At 35.8% G+C, this 22,056-nt stretch overlaps 1 protein-coding gene across 1 annotated transcript; it reads left to right on the forward strand.

Annotated features, from left to right (window-relative positions):
* Positions 1-13,654: 13,654 nt before the first annotated feature.
* Positions 13,655-20,484, forward strand: Tgif2lx (TGFB induced factor homeobox 2 like X-linked). The gene is made up of 3 exons (XM_047535264.1): positions 13,655-13,795; positions 16,859-16,912; positions 19,825-20,484. Exons 1-3 carry the CDS (start codon positions 13,655-13,657, stop codon positions 20,482-20,484), a joined length of 855 nt encoding a protein of 284 aa, XP_047391220.1.
* The last annotated feature ends 1,572 nt before the right edge of the window (positions 20,485-22,056 follow it).

Below are 22,056 nucleotides of genomic sequence, written 5' to 3' on the forward strand. Positions count from 1 at the left end.
AAAAAAGGATGCAAATCAGCAATGGGAGGAACTAGCCTAAAGGAATAGCCAAATAAAGGAGAAACCAATTCATGTCAAAAAACAAAAATGAATCAAATGACTGGAAATACAAATCATATCACAAAAATAACCCTGAATGTTAATGGCCTGAACTCATCAATCAAAAGACATAGACTGGCAGATTGGATTAAAAAGATTAATCCAACAATATGCTGCCTGCAAGAGACTCATCTCTAGAAAGATATACCCATAGACTAAAGGTGAAAGGATGGGAAAAAACATATCATGCACACGGACACAGCAAAAAAGCTGGAGTATCCATCCTCATTTCAGATAATATGGACTTCAAGCCAAAACTAGTCAGAAGGGACAAAGAAGGACATTACATACTGCTTAAGGGAAGCATAAATCAGCAAGACATAACAATCATAAATATGTATGCCCCGAACATTGGCTCATCCATGTACGTCAAACAAATCCTTCTCAATTCCAGAAATCAAATAGACCACAGCACAATAATACTAGGCGATTTTAACACACCTCTCTCACCACTGGATAGATCTTCCAAGCGAAAATTGAATAAAGAAACCACAGATCTCAATAACACAATCAACAATTTAGACTTAACAGACATATATAGAATATACCATCCAACAAAGAATGAATACACTTTCTTCTCAGCAGCACATGGATCCTTCTCTAAAATAGACCATATTTTATGCCACAAAGCTACTGTTAGCAAATACAAGAAGATAGAGATACTACCTTGTACTCTATCAGATCATAATGGATTGAAATTAGAAATAAATGACAGAATAAAAAACAGAAACTTCTCCAATACCTGGAGATTAAATAATATACTATTATATGATGAATGGATCATAGAAGACATCAGGAGGGAAATAAAAAAATTCTTAGAAGTAAACGAGAACAAAGACACATCATATCAAAATCTCTGGGACACTATGAAAGCAATACTTAGAGGAAGATTTATTTCATGGGGTGCATTCAACAAAAGAAGTAGAAATCAACAAATAAATGACTTAACACTGCAGATCAAAGCCCTAGAAAAAGAAGAGCGGACCAACACCAAAAGTAGTAGAAGACAGGAAATAGTTAAAATCAGAGCCGAAATCAAGGAAATTGAAACAAAGAAACAATCTGATAAATTAACAAAATAAATAGTTGGTTCTCTGAAAAAATAAACAAAATTGATAAACCCTTAGCCACACTAAAAAAGAGAAAGAGGGAGAAAACTCAAATTACTAAAATTCGGAATGAACAAGGAAATACCACAGCAGACACGAGTGAAATACAAAACATAATTAGAAACTGTTTTGAAAATCTATACTCCAACAAAACAGAAAACCTTGAAGACATCAACAAGTTTCTAGAGACATATGAATTACCTAAACTGAACGAGGAGGACATACGCAACTTAAATAAATCAATTTCAAGCAATGAAATAGAAGAGGTCATTAAAAGCCTACCGACAAAAAAAGCCCAGGACCAGATTGGTTCTCAGCCGAGTTCTACAAAACCTTTAAAGAAGAGCTCATTCCAATACTCCTCAAAGTACTCCATGAAATAGAAGAGGAGGGAACCCTCCCAAACTCACTCTATGAAGTCAATATCACCCTGATACCTAAAAAAAACAGAGACACATCGAGGAAAGAAAATTTCAGACCAATATCCTTAATGAACAGCGACGCAAAAATTCTCAACAAAATTTTAGCAAATCGCATACAAAAATATATTAAAAAGATAGTGCACCACAATCAAGTGGGTTTTATCCCAGGGATGCAAGGTTGGTTCAACATCCAGAAATCAATAAATGTCATTCACCATATCAACAGACTTAAAGTTAAGAATCACATGATTATTTCAATAGATGCAGAAAAAGCATTCGATAAAATACAGCACCCCTTCATGCTTAAAACACTAGAAAAAATTGGGGTAGTGGGAACATTCCTTAACATTGTAAAGGCCATCTATGCTAAGCCCATGGCCAATACCATTCTAAATGGTGAAAAACTGAAAGCATTCCCCCTAAAAACTGGAACAAGGCAGGGATGCCCTCTTTCACCACTTCTATTCAAAATCATCCTTGAGACTCTAGCCAGAGCAATTAGACAAACCAAAGAAATTAAAGGGATACAAATTGGAAAAGAAGAACTCAAACTATCCCTGTTTGCTGATGACATGATTATTTATTTAGAGGAACTTGGAAATTCCACTAGAAAACTTTTAGAACTCATAAGTGAATTCAGTAAAGTAGCAGGTTACAAGATCAATGCTCATAAATCCAATGCATTTTCATACATAAGTGATGAATCTTCAGAAAGAGAAATTAGGAAAACTACCCCATTCACAATAGCATCGAAAAAAATAAAATACTTGGGAACCAATCTCACAAAAGAGGTGAAAGACCTCTCCAATGAGAACTACAGAACACTAAAGAAAGAAATTAAAGAAAACCTTAGAAAATGGAAAGATCTCCCATGTTCTTGGATAGGCAGAATTAATATTGTCAAAATGGCCATACTACCTAAAGTGCTATACAGATTCAATGCAATTCCAATTAAAATCCCAATGATGTACCTTACAGAAATAGAGCAAGCAATCATGAAATTCATCTGGAAGAATTAAAAAACCCAGAATAGCTAAAGCAATCCTCAGTAGCAAGAGTGAAGCAGGGGGTATCGCAATACCAGATCTTCAACTCTACTGCAAAGCAATAGTAACAAAAACGACATGGTATTGGTACCAAAACAGACAGGTAGATCAATGGTACAGAATAGAGAATATGGACACAAACCCAAATAAATGCAATTTTCTCATACTAGACAAAGGGGCCAAAAATATGCAATGGAGAAAAGACAGCCTGTTCAACAATGGTACTGGGAAAACTGTAAAATCATATGCAACAGAATGAAATTAAACTCCTATCTCTTCACCCTGCACAAAACTCAACTCAAAATGGATCAAGGACCTCGGAATCAGACCAGAGACCCTCCGTCTTATAGAAGAAAATGTAGGTCCAAATCTTCAACTTGTCGGCTTAGGTCCAGACTTCCTCAACAGGACTCTCATAGCACAAGAACTAAAAGCAAGAATCAACAACTGGGATAGATTCAAACTAAAAAGCTTTCTCTCAGCAAAGGAAACTATCAGTAATGTGAAGAGAGAGCCTACAGAGTGGGAGAAAATCTTTGCCAACCATACTTCAGATAGCACGCTAATTTCCAGAATATATAAAGAACTCTAAAAACTCTACACGAAGAATACAAATAATCCAATCAACAAATGGGCTAAGGAAATGAATAGACACTTCACAGAAGAAGATGTACAAGCAATCAACAGATATATGAAAAAATGTTCAACATCTCTAGTAATAAGAGAAATGCAAATCAAAACTACCCTAAGATTCCATCTCACCCCAATTAGAATGGCGATTATCAAGAATACAAGCAACAATAGGTGTTGGCGAGGATGTGGGGAAAAAGGTACACTCATACATTGCTGGTGGGGTTCCAAATTAGTGCGGCCACTCTGGAAAGCAGTATGGAGATTCATCAGAAAGCTTGGAATGGAACCACCATTTGACCCAGCTATCCCACTCCTTGGCCTATACCCAAAGGACTTACAATCAGCATACTACAAAGATACAGCCACATCAGTGTTCATTGTTGCTCAATTCACCATAGCCAGATTGTGGAATCAACCTAGATGCCCTTCAATTGATGAATGGATAAAGAAACTGTGGCATATTTATACAATGGAATATTACTCCGCAATGAAGAATGATAAAATTATGGCATTTGTAGGCAAGTGGATGAAATTGGAGAATATCATGCTAAGTGAGATAAGCCAATCTCAAAAAACTAAAGGACGAATGATCTCGCTGATAAGCGGATGAGGACATATAATGGGGGGTGGGAGGGGTTAGCGTTAGGATTAGTGTTAGGTTTTGGGTTAGGGATAAGGAGGGTGGTAAGAATGGAGGAAGGACTGTATAGAGGGAAAAGAGGGGTGGGAGGCGTGGGGGGGGAGAAAAATAACGGAATGAATCAAACAACATTACCCTATGTAAATTTATGATTACACAAATGGTATGCCTTGACTCTATGTACAAACAGAGAAACAACATGTATCCCATTTGTTTACAATAAAAAAAAAAAGGAAACAAATTCCAGAAAATATTTGAGAACCATATCTGGTACAATTCAGACTATACAAATAGTTTGTAAAAATCGATAGTAAGAAAGCAGACAATTGATTTAAAAAGAGGCAAAATATTTGACTAAATATCACATCAAAAAAGTTATACAAATGACAAATAAGTATTTAAAAGAATGCCTAACATCAGAAGCCATGATAGATTTGCAAAATAAAACAATAAGTTACAACTCTACTTCCTAATAGAATGGCTAAATTCAACAAAAGTGATAACATGAAGCACTGAAGAGAATGTGGCGCAATAGGAATTCTCATTCATTGCTGCTGGTGGAATTGCAAAATGGTAAAGGCACTTTAGAAGACAGTTTGACATTGTCTAATAAAATTAAATATACTCTTAACATGTAATCTCTGTTATTTATAAAAGTTAGGTGAAAACTTATTCCTACACAAAATCCTACACATGAATATTTTGTCTAAATTCAGAAGTAACCAAAATGTTCTTCAGAAAGTAGATAGATAGACTGTGATATCACTTGACAATGGAATATTATTTAGTGTTAAAAGAAATGAACTACTAAACCCCAAAAAGACATGAAACAACCTTAAATGAAAATGAGAAAGTGAAAGAAGTCATTCTGAGAAAACTCTATATTCTGATTCCAATTATATGGCATAATGTTTAAAGCCAAATTATGGACAAATTTAAAGGATATTCAAAACTCATAGAATGTTCAACAATAAGAATTAACTATAATAAAAACTATGAATTTTGGGCGCTGGGGTTGTGGCTCAGTGGTAGAGTGCTTGCCTAGCATGTGTGAGGCACTGAGTTCAATTCTCAGCACTATGTACAAATAAATAAAATAAAGGTCCATTGACAACTATAAAAATATTTTTTAAAAAACTATGAATTTTGGCTAAAGACAATATAGAATATTGAATCATCAATTGTAATAAATATAATACATTAATGTAAGATGTTAATAAGAGGGTCAACTGTAGAAGAATGATACAGCAATGCGATCTAGAAGAGCAAAAAGCAGTTGGAAAAATATAACAAGTTTGAATGACTTAAATTGTCAGATTTACTAAATGTAAAATAAATTTACAGCTCTCAATATCATGTGGAATTCACCTTAAGAACAAAACAAACAAAAAAGATTAATGATATACAGCAGAGTCTTGAAGTAGACCAACACATATAACTCAATTGATTGTCAACATAGTCACAAAGAAAATCAATGTGGAAAACATAATCTTTTCTATAAAACTTATCCAACAATGATAATGGGCTATTAAATATGAATGAATAAATAACTTCAACAATACTGCTCTGAACATTATGGTATTTGGACATGGACTTTGGGGGACATTCCAGATCTATTCTGTAACAGAATTTTTGCCCTCAAAGACAAAAACTAATCTGTTATCTGTGCCTTTGTAGATATCATTTAGAAAACCCAGTCTACATTATTACTCATAAAGAAAATTAAAAAAAAATTAGATATCACTTCACACACCTTAGTTTGATGAACATTAAAATGTTTTATCATATAATGTGATCATGTGGTTGTAAAGATGAGGAGCTACTGGAACTGTCAAACACTGCTCACTAAAAAACAAAATTGTATAACTAGCCTGAAAATAGTTTGCACACATTTTCTTCTTTTTTAAAAAATTTGAAATAATTCAAGGCTTACAAAATGTTGAAAATTATGCAAAGAATTCCTGTGTATGTTTGACAAAGCTTTCTGCACTGATAACATCATAAAAAAACACTACACTAACAAAATCAGGACACAGACATTTGAACAATGGTAATGTAACAATGATCCACTTCACCTTTTGAATATAGCCCTAGCTGTTTATTCTAAATGAGACTTGTTTTTATTTTCCTCTTCTTCCTCCCCACCTCCCTAACCTGGGGTCAGGGAACAGGATTACCATTTACCCATCCTAGACCTAGTTATCTATATTTAAGCACACACTCACCATAGGAACCAAGTATTCTACACTTGGGGGATGGCCCTGAAGATCTAAGGAATGGCTATCTCCCAAATTAACAAGTGCATCATGATCTCTCTTCAGGGCACACCTGGAATGCACCTGGAAGAGCTTCTTTAAAAGCCCTCTGTTCTTCCTTATGATCAGAATCCTGACCTTTGGGACAGGAGTCCCATGTTCTCCTTTGCTAGCAAAGCATTAAAGCTATTTTTTCCTTTTCCTCAAAACCATGTCCTCATTATTGGATTGGCATTGGGGACAAGGTCCAAGCTTTCAGTAACAAAACTGGTGACCCAGATGGGACAGGAGAGAAGCCCCCGCTGCCAGCTTTCTTGGGCAGGCCTGGCATTCAAAGCAACTTCTGTGCTGAGGATGTTAGGCAAACATGTTGAGAGATGACTGCTGGAGAGTTAGGAGATGAGTGAGTTTGCTTTGGGTTAAACCAGAGAAGCTATTCCTGCAAGCAAAGGGAGGAATTTAAGGACTGTCCCAGCAGCTGCAAAGCCCATTTTGTTCTGGGGAACTCTTGGCTTCCTTCCCTGAATTATGTGGATTTCTCCATCTTGGTCTACTTTGAGGAAAAGCAAACTGAATGCAGTAAAGTCCTGACACCTTGGCCATCTGGTAAGTACCTTCTGTGTGCACACCAAGACTCTTGATTCTACACATCTGGTTTCCCTGTCTGAGAACATCTGGTCTCTTTTCTTGGGGACATCTGTGGTACCAGTAATGTAGAAGTCATGGTTAAGTGGGAGTTTGAAACTTGAGAGGGGTTTCCACTATCTAGTCTATTTTCAAGGTTCCCATCTGTTAGCCTTGGTTTGGGAGATCCTCTGTTTGTCTCTATGTTTTTTGTTCATATCTGTTACTAGCCCTTTAAGACAAGACATGGGCAATACTGCATTGATCTTATAGGTAGTTTCTTGGAAAAGATCTTGACTGAGTGGGTCACTTGTACCTACACACCTGTACAAAGCAAAAGCAAAAGACGATGTTTTACTGTAACAATGTGACCTTTGAATGGTTTTCTGAATTATTATACAATCATGAAGTTGGAGTTGGTCTGTTAGAGATAAAATAATGAAAGGAATTCTGTATTTACAGGCATGTGTACAACTGCATAATAAGGAGTCTGAATGGTCAAAAACTAAGGTGACTACAAAAAGGCAATGCCTATAATGTGTGAGAAGAGCAGGACACCAGATTAAAGGGTTAGAAAAAAAAAATTTTAATCCTTCAACTCAGTGCTGACAATCCTAGCACTGTTTCTCAGCCTGGCCCCAGGCATCTACAAATTATCCAACTGTAGGTCAGGGATGCTAGTCCTGTGCTAAAGGAAAAGAAACCCCGGAAAAGCTGCCTCATCTATAAAGAAATAGGTAAAGAGGACCTGGCCTCTACCTTGCCTTCTAGCCACGTTTTGCAATCAGAGTTTGAGAATGGAGCTTAGTTTGCTGCTTCTGCTAATGAATGAAATCTATGTGGACTGAAGGCAGTACTTACCTCTTTCTGGGTTCTTGTCTCGTGGGCTCAAAGAATAAAAGCCATAAATGTTGTCAGAGGACAAAAATGAAAGCAATAAAGTTTGTTTTGAATGTGAGGAGAAAAGATGGAACTCCCCATAATGTGAAGGGGAAACTGGAGGAAAGCTTTTCCACTTGAGTGTACTACTCTGGGGATTTATGGCTTCTGGATAAAGGCATTGATGAGAGTCCATGCTGAACAGACATTAAAAAGCATTGGGGCTACTTGTTGGAATCTATGCTGTATAAATGTTGGGAGGGTACCGCAGCCATTGGCTTGGCCCTTGACTTTCTAGTTGCTGTGCAATTTTAGTTCTTAATTCTGAATTATTTTTGAAACCTATATTTGGGTTCACCCCCATTTCCATTTTCTTGCAGCTCTGGGACAAAAGAGGGAATTAGAATGCTTAAACTCACAGGGTGGCCTTTACATTTGAAAAGAAAAAACCTTAATCAGAACACATTACCCTCTTTGTCTAAATTTTATCTAGCCTATTTGGGGTAAATGATGAAAGCTGCCAGTCACAAAGAATATGGCAATGGGTTCCAGTACTATTAAATTAAAATTTTGGGACAAAATAGTCTCCCCTTTTAAGATCTGACAAGATGCCCCATTTGGCCAGGTAACACTTTTGGGTGTAACCTTGCCTGCTACCTACAGATCTAAATTACAAGGGCCTCCAAGAGTCCCCATGTTCACAGGCACCTGTGTATTGACCCTGCTGTTTTCTACAGAGATATTCCCTAATAGTCTCTATATGGTCAATGTGAACTTCATTGAGCAGAGTGCCCTGAATATATTTATATTAAAAAAAAAAGAGAGAGAGACTTTGAGTACAATTGTCTGTGGGGAATGCACTCAAAGTTGATGGCATTGTCATAAAGATAAAGGAGACGGTCAAACAACAACTTTCTGTGCTCCAACCCCTTGAATGCAAACTGGAAAAAAATTAAGTAAAACATTTATGTATATGTTGGATGTCCCGATCTCCCTACTGGGATAAAATTTGTTGTCTAAATTAAATGTACAGATAACATTATCACCCAAAAACAATGACTTAATTTGCAAGTGTCTTCCAGGAAAAGGAAACAGAGCATGCTCTGCAGGAGGTCTATTAAAATTGAGTAAGGCCATTTGGGCTAAAGGGACTCTGAGGAAGGTGATTAGTCTTATCTTAACCAAGATTTTGTTTAAGGAGGAAATAACTTGTCCCAGGAGGGGGAAAAACACTTAATAGAGATACATTAATAGAGATTCATTCTCTTCTGGACAAATGTTTAAAACATGAATCGAGTCGGCTTTGCCAGATAACCTATAATATGCCTATTCAAACTGTTAAGAAAAAAATCTCATGCTAATGAGTACCAATTTGTACATGACTTGAGAGCTTAAAAATATTTTTAAAGTGTTATGTCTATTGCTTTTAGGATGTTTCTTTGTCAGAGAAGAAGATGACTTAAAATGTTAACTGGGTTTAATTTTTCATGAATAACTTAAACATATATGACTAGAGATATGTATACATCTGAAACTATGTTTGTCTGAGCCTTATCAAAATTTTCTGTTAAAGTTTTTAAAATAAAAGTTCAGGGACTGGGGTGGTAGCTCAGTTGTAAAGTGGCTTGCCTTGCACATGTGAGGCACTGTGTTCAATCCTCAGCACCATATAAAAATAAACAAATAAAATAAAGGTATTGTGTCCATGTACAACTAAAAATGTTTTTTAAAAAAACCAGTTCATGTAGGTTTAACCAATAAGTGCTCTCTTTTATACATTGTTTCTGGCATAAAAGGGCCACACTGCCATTTGAAAACTGTCTTATATCTGTCTGACTAAGTCTATTTCTGATCATTGACACTGTCTACTTAATGTATAAGAGATTTAAGTCTATCCTTGAGTTTTTCTAGAACTGCTAAACTACAAATTTATAATTATCTTTGAATTCTGAATTTTACTGTAAACGTTAAACAGTTAATATAAGGACATCAGTGTAATTGTGAAGCTAACTATTACTGGTTTCTTTGTATATTAGATATATTCGTGTTTTTCTAGTATTTAAAATACAAAGCTTAGGAGAATACCAAGTTGGAATTCTCCAAACTAAAGTTGTCTATAATGGTAATCTCTTTTAGACTTATATAAAAATAGGAAATTAAATTGGGGATTTATTTATGCCATTTAATGTTCTGTTATCACTTATACACACACACACACACACACACACACACACACACACACACACATATGTAATCCTAGCAGCTCGGGAGGCTGAGAGAGGAGAATCTCAAGTTCAAAGCCAACCTCAGCAATGGCAAGGCACCAAGCAACACAGTGAAACCCTGTCTCTAAATAAAATGCAAAAATAGGGCTGGGGTTGTGGCTCAGCAGTTGATTGCCCCTGAGTTCAATCCCTGGTAACTCCCCCAAATAATGCTAAAACATCAACTGCTAAATACAAAACCAAGTACTCTTGACTTCTTAATTTCCATAAGGTAATATATTTAAACATTAACTGTGTTTTCATAAATTGGTAAATGGAAAAAGAAGACTTTAAGATTGCTTTGTTTCTATTTCTTCACTGAAAGCAAGGTTGCTAAAAGTTAAGATTCTATCAGGTGTAATTCTATATGCAAACTGTACAAGAGGTTTCAGTTGTGTTTCAGTTAAAGTACTATTTTAAAAACAAAATATTTCATCTTATTAAAGTGGAGTTATTAGTCTAAATTCAGAAATTTCAAAAGGGTTGTTTCAGAATGTCAATTTAAAAAAGGAGTCGACAACTAAGAAAGAGGTATAAGGAAGTTCTAGGTATAGAAATATATTTTGATATGAAAAGTAGAAGGAAAATATGTTTCTGGATGAGAAAGTCTTTTGTATGGTAAAGTAAAAAATCTGTAGAATGGCTAAGTAAATTGTGCAAGGTTTGTGGAGGGTAAATCTCGAAAAGTTTGCTTGTAACTAAGTTGGCTATAATTAGTCCAATCAGTTAAAATTATTTAAGATTTTTTTCCTAAGGTCAAACTTTAATGTAGTGATATAAACCAAAATTTAATCTCTATGTGTTAAAGTAACAAGGATTTCTTAAAACATTAATCTGCTCTTGTCTATTAAGATAATTTCTTGTGTCTGTTGAGTTTTATTATTTAGGTAATTAATCTTACAGGAATTATGGTTTGTACAACTCTGGTAAAACAAAAACTGCTATTTTAGAGTATTAAATTACACTACAGATTCTAAATTTTTCTCTAAAAGTTAAAGTTGGTTAATATAAAAACATCAATGTAATTGAAGTACTGTTACTGGCTTCTTCATATACTAGCTGTATTCATGTCCTCTAAGTACACAAGTCTTTAAAATATAATGTTTAGAAGAGCATTTTACCAAGCTTGTGTTCTCCAAACTAAAGTTTTCTATAAAAATGGTATCTTTCAAACCAATATAGAAATAATAAATTTAACTGGAGATTTGTTTATATATTTAAAATTTTTAAATTGGAAAAATACAACCTGTCATCAATAAGTTATGTGTAACATTTTGTGTTATTCCTTACAGTGGGATGGAAATTTAAATGTATTTTGGAAGGTAATTTAAAAAAGTCTAATTCTTTTAAAGATTAACAGTGTGGAACATGAAATATTTTGTCACTTTCCTACTAAAAGGGCTAAAAGTTCTCTTAGCTTATTTGATTCATGTTTAAAACAAAATGTTGTATTGTGTTAACTGACATTCATACAGACTCAGGAAACAGGTATGAGCTATTTAAGAAATATGCAAAGATCAGCTTCAAAAATAAAACACCTTAAGATTTGTCAGGAGCCCCACCTCACCTGAGTTAAGATTCTGCCTCTCACCTTACTCCATGTTAGGATCAATTTGAAGTAGGCTAGACTTAAGCTCATTTAAAGTCACATTCAAAGAATATTTGTTGTAAAGATTATTGTGATCTAAAAATAAACAAGGGCTAAAACACATAACTAAGTAAAGGTTTAAAATTATAAAAATCATGTTTATTGGATCATAGCTATAATACAAACTGAACATGTTTTTGCTATTGTTAATTACATTTTTTTCATAAACTTTATAACTCTTGCCTGTTAGTATTTTACAGAGTTACTTCTTCTAATAGAACAACTCGAGTTAATTTGAGATAATAAGCTATCATCTATAGAACAGGCTGACTTCCACTACTAATACAAACCTTAATTAAATGGAAGGGTAACTGTGAAATTATAGACATGAATGCTAAAATCCATTATTCCTACTTCAGGTAAAACTGGCCTGTTTAGTCTTCCTTGGAGATTAAATCAAGTAAGTAAAAGGGTCAAGGAGAAATGCAGCCAATATTTGGCCCTTGCCCTCTAGGGTCAACCAGGATCCAGAGAACAATGGTAACCCTCACTGAGTCATCAAGAAGACCCTAGAGAATACGAGGAAGCCAACTAGTGCACATTCTGCAAAGAGGAGGGTTACTGGAAAGAGAAATGTCCCTAATTTTTTCATGGGAAGCCACCCATGGTCATCAAGTCTCTGGACCAATCCTGGCAGATGGCGGTATTGGTAGAGGAAGCTAGAGAAGGCCAGAGGCTTTTCACATGTTCCCAAGAGTGACCCCCTGAAGAATCTCAGCTGACCCTTAATAGTAGATAGGAAAAGGTCAATTTTGAACTTATGACCAAAGCACATTAATACATGGACATTTAAAGAATAATTTTTTTGATGTAACATAAGATACACACTTGTGTTAGTCCTACAAAAAGTAAGCAAAGCTGGAAGCTGTAAAGGAAGGTATATTATATTGGAAAGCCTAATATTTAACTATCACAAAGGACTCTGAATTTCCAAGCTTGTCCTGCATTTCAGAAACTGACCGAAATACTAATTGTTTTGTATTAATTGTTTACAAAAACAGTAATGCTTTGCTGTCTTTGCTTATTATTGTCCAGGCATGATCCTTGCCTTGTATATGCCTTGTCCAGTCACCTGCCAAATGCCAGCATGGACCTCTGGACTGCCCTGATGCTGAACACTCCTAACTGTCTGTGCCCCACCTGAAAGAGAACGAGGATCTTGGGCCACATCCACTCCCCCCAACTTTGCCCTCTCTCAGTAGGAAGCAGCTTGGAGATGTCCTCACCCTTTTTCCCATAGAAATGGAATGTAGAAATTGACAGTGGTCCACTTCACCTTTTGAATATAGCTCTAGCTGCTTATTCTAAATGAGACTTGTTTTTCTTTTCTTCTCCCTCTCCACCTCCTAACCTGGGGACAGACAGCAGGATTACCATTTACCTATCCTAGACCTAGATGTCTGTATTTGAGTGCACACCTACCACAAGAACCAAGTAATCCACACTTGGGGGATGGCCCTGAAGATCTAAGGAATGGCTATCTCCCAAATTAACAAGTGCATCACGATCTCTCTTTAAGACACACCTGGAATGCACCGGGAAGAGCTTCTTTAAAAGTCCTCTGTACTCCCATATGGTCAGAATCCTGGCCTCTGGTGTTGGGACTAATGACACGTTAACTAACTCCGGCTGACTTCTTACTCCCTGGCGAGTGAACAGGATCAAATCCTCAAAGGCATTTTCCATAGTTAATGACGATAAATCGGACCACCATCAGGGATTGGTTAACAACAGTTCTGTGAACGTGATCAGCTCGTGCTTGCCATATAGTCCTATGGGACTCTCACCTGCGTGAATCCTCCGTGCCTTGCTGACCTTTAAGCTGATTGGTTCCCGCTTAGCCCCCACCCTATATAAAAGCTGTGTGAATTCCTCAATAAAGGAGTTCCTGCTGTGACTGGTCTCCCTGACGCATCTGATTGTCCTCCGTGGGAGGGCTGCCTGCGGGCAGTCAGTGGGCCCTACCTATCCCGGTCTGGCCTTGTTGGGGAGTGTCCCCTTCCCTTGTCGCTGGTCGAGAAGAGCAAGGGGGCATATGACCCCGGCACTCTGGGACAGTAGTCCCATGTTCTTCTCCTTTGCTAGCAAAGCAATAGACCTTCTTTCTCCTTTTGTTCAAAACTGTGTCATCATTATTGGATTGGCATCGGGGACTAGGATAATGCTTTTTGTAACTGTAATAACCAAATTATGAACTTTATTTTGATTTTACATTATTTGCAACATTTGACATATATATGATAAATCTATCCAAAGATTCAGAGCAGATAATAATGATAAAATTGTTTGGACATTAGGGTGGGATGAGTTTCTGGGAATCTGAATTTACCCCAATGACAGGAATAGAAGCTTGTACAAAATTAGCTCTTTTTATGGATAACTCTTGATCAATGCTGTAAAATGAACAATTTTACTCCATATGCACATTTACTTTTTTAATGCCGTGGGGAATTTGTGGAATGCCAAGTGTGATCACCCCCCTTGCACCTTCAATGATAAGGGTAAAATATTTAGAAGAGTTATTTAGCCTTACTGCACACACACTTCTTCCAGCCACCAGTTAAAGTGTTATGAGATCTAGGTGTCTCATGGTTTTGGATTCCACTGTTTTTTTTTTTTTTGTTTTGTTTTGTTTTGTTTTTTTAATTGTTTTGTTTTGTTTTGTTTTGTTTTGCAGGCTGGAAATTAAACCCAGGATCTTTTCTATGCTACATAAGCATTTTACCACAGAGCAACATCCATGGTCCTTGCAGTATTTTGTTCTTGATGTCTATTTGTGAAACAAATGCTGAATTATGTGAAATTTTTCTTGACTTCTGTTAAAATGGTTAAAAGTTTCTCAAAAATATTAATATAAAAATAAATGTAAGAAATACAAGGTAAGTGTTGCCCTCATTATACAATGTAATGTGTTTCCTTTTCTTTCTTTCTTTTTTTTTTTTTTTTAATATAGTGAGAATTGAACCCAGGGCTTTGTGCATGCTAGTGTAAGGGGACAGATAGATGAGGATGGTGGGAACATGAGAAGATAAATCTGTGGGATGGACCCACTGTGCTGACCTCCCACATGCTTGCTTTGCCAAAAAACAATCTTCCTGAAGCCCTGCCTGTCCTTAGTGGACAGGATATGTCACATTCCTCAGCAAACTGCATCAGCGGGTGAAGGTCAGGCAATAAGTGTAGGTAATGGAGGCTGGGGATCTAGAGACGATAAAGACTGGTTATTAAAGAGAGGACAACAGGTTTTTAACTGCGATTGTGCTCCTGGGCACTCTGGGTTGCTAACAATTAACCTCCAGTCCCTGCTCCCAGGCGTGTGGGTAATGATTAAAAGAATGGCTCTGGGGTCTATAAAAGAACATGATGCCTCCCCTCCTGTACGGGCTCTTGGCTCCAAGGCTCCACTTCTCTTTGGAGAAATCTGTCTGTATCACTTTCTTAAATAAAACTTGCTTTCTATGCTTGCTTCAGTGTTTCTCAGACGTTTAAGCTTCAACACCAGGGAACAAGGATCCGTTCCTGATCTCTAAGACAGGTATCAGCAGGCAAGTGCTCTCTGCAGCTGAGCACTGAAATCCGAGCCTAAGGATTTAAATTATTGATATTTTTCTACACCCACAATTACACCCAAAGAAGGTTCAAGCACAATGCGTACATTGTGTGTGTGTACATACTTTATCTTTTTCCAAAAAGTAGATAAAATTTTGTATTCTGTTTTCGAATTATTTTCTGACATCCTCAACTCATTCCATTTGAATACATGTCTAGGTCATTGAACTTAATTAGTAGATTATTTTTAGTCGTAGAAGAAGTAATTTTTTTATTTAATCAAACCCATAATCTGCTTTCTTTTAATAATAATAAATTATGTGAAGATGATTTTATATTTATAATCTTATCAAATATTTTCCACATGATCAACTCCATGAACATTCCTTGAGTGAACAGTACATGTTATTTTTCTTTGATTCATCCTTCAAGAACAGCTCTAAAAGGATATACTATTTTATAATGCCACCAAAAGTGCAATGATATATGTATTTTAACACAGACTCTCAACAAAATGTTTTTTTAGAATCAATTTAGTCTTTACTAACAAGCTATGAGAAAAGACTATCTGATTTTGTTTTGTATGCATGCCATTGATTATTTGTAAAAACTAAATTTTTAGGTTTGTCAGCCATTTGTATTCCTTGATGAATTGCACATAATTTTTGGTCACTTTTCTATTAGGGTAATCTACATCTTTATTAATTTGTAGAGGATAGGGCAATATTAAATTTATTAATACATTACATGTTATATATATTACCAATAATATCTTTAATCATTTGCCTTTTTTTTTTTTAGTGTGGTTATAAAGGTTTCTTTTTTGTTTCAAGGTTACTTTTATACCAAGGTTTTTAACATTTATATGGCTACATTATATAGCCTTTAATGTTATAATGATTTTTTTCTGTAATTATTTTTGTGTGAATCATAAGGATAATATTTATACACACACATATGTAATTTCGTGGGCATTCATAATAGTATTACATAGGACATAAAATCCCTAACACTCACTTTTATATTTACTGTAAAAACAAAAGTATTCCTTCTTTTTCAACTTTCTATTCACTTTACCTTACTTGTTCTTTCTTCTATAAACACAACACACCCACCTTCATCCTTCCTAAGTACATTAAATGAATTTGCCAGTATTCCTCATGCTTTCTAACACTACCACATTTTCACTACAGTGAAATTAATGATAGTTCTCTTTATAATCCTTCAATTTGCTGCAAATTGTAAATGATTCAAAGTAATGTTACCAAGTTTGTGGTATGTTCTTGGCAATATTCTTTATTTTCAGGGGTGAAGAAGCATTCTTCATCTATGAAATTGAGAACATTATCATGCACACAGTCCCATAAAGTCCTTGAGGTTGTTCTTATATTATGTTTCATTGATCAGTTTAGACCTATATGTTTATAATATTTATGATATCATTTTAATGGCTTGCTACTTAAAAATATATTATCTAGTAAGAGAAATGTTTTTACTTCAGTTTGCTCTTTCAAAAATGCCACAGTATATCACATATTTATTGCTCCAACTATAGTTTAGAAACATTTTTTAATGTTTCAACAAGATAGAAGATAAAAGTAAGTTCAGAGTGGAAGTATTTTATAGGTAAAAGATTCAAATATTGTAAAGAGCTGGGTGCAATAACATGCCTGTAATCCTAGGTGATCAGGAGGCTGAGACAGGAAGATCACAAGTTCAAAGTCAGCCTAAGCAATTTAGGGAGGTCCTCAGCAACTTAGCAAAACCCTGACTCAAAATTTCAAAAATAGAAAAGGGCTGGGGATGTGGCTTAGTGGTTGAGTGGCCCTGTGTTCAATTCCAGTACCAAAATAATAATAACATCGATAATGAAAGTAAAAATGTAAAGAAAATAAAAATGTAAAGAAAATAAAATTAATACAGTGAGATTTACTATTCCTATTCAAGAACAAAATGAATGTTGTCAACTGTTAATGTCTCATTTTATGGTTTGTTTGTTCGTTTGTTTGTACCAAGGACTGAACCCAGGGGTACTCAAACATTGAGCCACATCCCCAGCTCTTTTTATTTTTGATTTGAGACTGGGTCTCAATAAATTGTTTACAGTCCCATTAAGTTGCTGAGGCTGGCCTTGAACTTTCAATTCACCTGCCTCAGCCTCTCAAGCCTCTCTGGATTATAGGCGTGTGCCACCACTCCCAGCTTTCATTTTATGTTCTTTAATAGGGGTCTATATTTGTCTTTGTACAGGCCTAGAAAGTAATAACTAATTTTAGACCTAAGTCTTCTTATTTTTATTCTTATGATTATGTATTACATAGATTTTGCAATGTATTTTCTAAATAAGTCTGATGGTATATGTTATTGTTTCTTTTGTTTGTTAACTGGCCGCCTTACTTAAATGTTATTTCTAGTAGTTCCTGAACTGATTTTTAAATATTTCCTAAGTGGCTAATCATGTCATCAGCAAATAATATTGTCTCCTTTTTACATGTAATGCATTTACTTTTTTATTAATTCCATTAGTTCAAACTTCTAAGTAATGTTATAGTAGTGATATTAAACGTCTTTGCCTTGCTCAGGAAACTAAAAGAAAATTTTCTTTATTATTAAGCGGGAAGCTATGTATGAGAGAGTTTAAGTCTATCCAATCTGTTATGTGAAGAAAACATCTTTCTATGCTTGATTTCACATGACATGTTAATCAGAAATTCATTTTGAATTATTAAATCAGTTATTCAACCTCCATCAAGATAATAGTTTTTCTTTTACCCATTAATGTGAAGAATTAAGTGTATATATTAGATTATATTTGCTTTTTTCGATTGAAATCTACTTGTTCACATATATTAAGAATGAAATTATATTTGTTTTCTTGGATTGAAATCCACTTGTTCCCATTTTTTATTTTTCTTGAATCAAGAATTTTTCTAATTTCTTTTTTTGTTGTAGATGGACACAATACCTTTATTTTATTTACCTGTTTATTTTTATGAGATCAAACCCAGTGCCTCACACATGGTAGGCATGCCCTCTACCACTGAGCTACAATCCTGGCCCCAGTCAAGATTTTATTGAGTAATAATTTATGATTTTTATAAGTGAATCTGTCACATAGTTTTGGCCCTACTTCATGATATTTTAACATCAGGTCATGCAAGATTTATTTAAAAATTGGAAACCAATTCCTTTATATTAATGCTATGACAAATTTTAAGTTCAAAGGGGTTCATTCGTGCCTTAGATTGAGCAAAGTCAATAATAAACTATAAGATCCATAGTCTTATTGGGAAATAATTAATGATATTATCTTGTATTTCATCCTTATTTGTTGGTTTCTTTTATGTATCATGTAGATGTGTGTGTGTATAAATACACACACACGCATACACATTACACATACCAGCAGTCCTTCCAATAGGGAAGTTTATTGCTGGATCCTTCATGTTTCTTCAATTTGCTTCAAAATGTAAAATATCTGGTAAAAATTATCCATATAAAGTTAAAGAAAAACAAAAAGCAGTATGCCCTCCTTGACAACTTTTATTTTCAAATTTGACAAAGCTGTTACCACACCATTAATTTTGGCTTATTTCAAGTCACAATTTACATATTAGTTTCATCTGACATAAGGGGTGAGATCCATTTACATGAAATATCAAGAAAATATTTGTCTTGGTGCAGTGGTGGAGGTAGGTAATTCCAGCAACTGGGTAGGCTGAGGTAGGAAGATTGCGAGTTGGAAGTCAACCTGGGCAACTTAGATTCTTTCTCAAAAACTTGATAGCCATGAGCAGTGGCTCACATCTGTAATCCCAGCAGCTAGGGAGGCTGAGAGAGGTTTACAAGTTCAAAGCCAGCCTGAGCAATTTAGCAACCCTGTCTCAAAATAAAAAAATAAGAAGAGCTGTGGGTGTGACTCAGTGGTTGAGCACCCCTGGGTTCAATCTCTGGTACTAAAAGAAAAAAAAAAAAAAAAAATGAAAGGAAAGCTCCAGAGATGTAGCTCACTGGTAGATCACCTATGGGGGTTAAATCCTCAGTACTGGGGAGGGGCATTTAAATCAATTCAGTCTGTAATGTCTGTAATCAGACTGCACCACCTTTTTAACAAACTTTCTGTTGGTTACTTAATTTCGGTTGGTTATCAGGACCCAAAAGCCATAATGATTGTAATGACAAAGTCACAGATTTCAAGGTCGTGGAGAAGAAAAATCAATACAGTAGGATGCAAAAGTGTAGTTAAAAATTATTCTTAAGATTGGCTTTGAACATGGAAAATGTAAAATCCAAAACGGAAGAAAACAACGGATTGGGTGCCAGAGAGAAATAAAATTCTAGAGAGCTATAAAGTCACAGGCTAAAAACATGCGCATTGGAAACTACGGAAAAAAACAGTGGCGAAAGGGCGAGCCAGGAAATGGAAGGGAGGGGCAGCGCACGTAATGCGTTTAGGGGATGTGACGTCACAGAGCCTGTAGATTGTGCGGTTAGCAATTCTGTTCATCTCCCTGGGAAGCAACAGGTGAGATTTCCCTTTAGAAAACTGTCCATGCCTTTTTTTCTGATTCTGCCGGACGTACATTAATCCTACCTTAGCCTTCCCAGATTTTCGAGATTGTGAACGCAGTCTTCAAGAACATGGAGGCCGCTGAGGATAGCCCAGCGGAAACCCAAGACCAGGTCCTAGACTCCTCAATCAATTCAAAAACAGACAAGGTTCTAACCTCACCAGAGAGCAAGAGGCAACGGAAAGGGTACCTGCCATCCGAGTCCGTGAGGATTCTCCGTGACTGGCTCTATGAGCACCGATTTAAGGCCTATCCCTCAGAGGCAGAGAAACGAATGCTGTCAGAGCAAACTAATTTATCTTTTCTTCAGATTTCAAACTGGTTCATAAATGCCCGCAGACGCGTTCTCCCGGAAATGCTTCAACAGGATGTAAACGACCCTAACCACCATAAAGACAAGGCTGCGGATGAAGCCCAACAGCAGTGTACCGATCCGACTGTGCTGGTCAAGTCAGGGACCAAAGCTCTAGACAAGTTACAATGCTTGCCTGGGTCCCTGCTGCCAGTAGGCCAGGAATCAGAAGAGAGGCTAACAGATTCAGAGTCTGCCCCAAGCCAGAAGCTAATCCTAAATGAGCAGCCAAAGAAAAAGATCAAGATTTCCACCAGTGAGTCCTTGTCTTCTCCAGAATCTGTGTGGCCAGAGGAGGACGAGGATTTCAGCAGCTTCCACTTGCTGGTAGATGCTGCTGTGCAAAAGGCAGCTGAACTGGAGCTGCAGAAGAAGCAGGAGCTGGATCCATGATCGCCGCCTGCCAAAAAAATGAACAACAAAAAACCCCCAGGTAGTCTCTTGTCTACTGTGATAGGTTCATTTATGCTCCTCCCAACTAACTCATATGTTTTTCTTTTATAGTGACATCTTCTAGAACGTTTACAAAAGCCGTTGTTAGCTATTGTAACTGAATTTTGCCAGATATTTCAGTATTTTCAAATGGAAGACACTAGCCATCATGATTCACATTTCAGCAAAGTTCTCTCTTCATTTTCCTGCTGGATTTATACTCTTCAGACAATCAGACTAATACATCTGAGATTAGACACCATGCTGAAACTTCAGAGAAGGATATTTTGTTTTTCTAGCCACGTTTTTCCATCCCAGAGCTACGGTCAAATACTAAGTCAACTCTCTTTATCCCTTTCTCTGTAACATTTCTTATTTATTAGCATAAATGATAGAAAAGAAAGTCTCTATAAAAGATGGCTATTTCACCACTGGCCTCATTTTAATGTTGGATTTTTTGTGAAACTTTCAACTCTTACGTTTCTCTCTATACAGTTTATTTTAAGGAATAGTTCATATCTGCAAGGGGGTAAATATGACAGCAAAGTAGATGGAATTTACAAACATTTTACAAATAATAGTGAATTCTTTGTGGGGGTACCAGTGAAAGATCTGCAGTAAAGGCAACTCCAAATGCTAGTGGTTGCTGTTTAGTAAGTTTGTTTTAGAGAATACTTTTTGTTAGTTTTATTTATATACATCACTACAAAATGGTAACAACAAAAAATTCACTTGAAAAATCAGGGGAAGGTAATTTAAAACGAAAGAAAAATATGTTGGCAAAAAATGTATATTAGGGTATTCTACTTTTTTAAAAATATTTAACTTTTTAATGCATTTTACTCTTAAAATGTTCGAATTGGTAGGATTTGGTATAAATATAAAAAGTTTCAGTCCTTTCCATATAGAAAATAATACTGTTGTTTAGGCAGCTTTTTTTTATGTGTCAAGTACAGGCAGATTTTCAATAAGAACAGAATATTATTCCTACAGAAGGAGGTGACAGCTTCTCTGATTTTAGGGAGCTAAAACCTGAGGAATCTGGGGTTGGAAACTGAATGCTAGCCTCAATTTTTACTCCTTCCCTGAAGTGAAATAGATTGTCTTCGTCTCTATTTCTAGGCTCTATTTTTTATATTTCTATCTAATTAGAGGAAATTTTTAATAGGAGATGCCTTCTCTTCTTTAAGCATCTTAAGAAATAACAGTCAAAGGTTATACTCTGGATATTACTAGTTTCCATGTTACCAGGAAGGAAATAGGTCCACATTATCACACTGCTATTCCTGAAATTAACTCACATAGTAAGAAGTTCAAGTTTATAAGGTACATATGGATTCAGAGGGATTTTGCAGGAAGAATAGTATTCATTGTAACATTTTGAGGAGGGCCCCTAAACACCTCAAGGAAGCTCCTATACTATTTCTCTCTTTGTCCCTGGGTTGAACCATTTTCTGCATATGGAGGGATAGGTGGCTCTTATTCAAGGACATGAAGTTTGTTATGTGGTTGGAGAGATTTCTAAGTTTAACC

Source organism: Sciurus carolinensis, chromosome X (assembly GCF_902686445.1).
Source record: "Sciurus carolinensis chromosome X, mSciCar1.2, whole genome shotgun sequence".
NCBI classification, from domain to species: Eukaryota; Metazoa; Chordata; class Mammalia; order Rodentia; family Sciuridae; genus Sciurus; species Sciurus carolinensis.

Excerpts from the sequence above, each read along its gene's own strand:
- Tgif2lx (XM_047535264.1), top strand. The coding sequence starts at position 13,655 with ATGACCCCGGCACTCTGGGACAGTAGTCCCATGTTCTTCTCCTTTGCT. Across the intron at positions 13,796-16,858 it reads GGATAATGCTTTTTGTAACT|GAGGCTGAGACAGGAAGATC; the intron begins GTAATAACCAAA and ends CTAGGTGATCAG. Across the intron at positions 16,913-19,824 it reads AGCCTAAGCAATTTAGGGAG|GATAGCCCAGCGGAAACCCA; the intron begins GTCCTCAGCAAC and ends GAGGCCGCTGAG.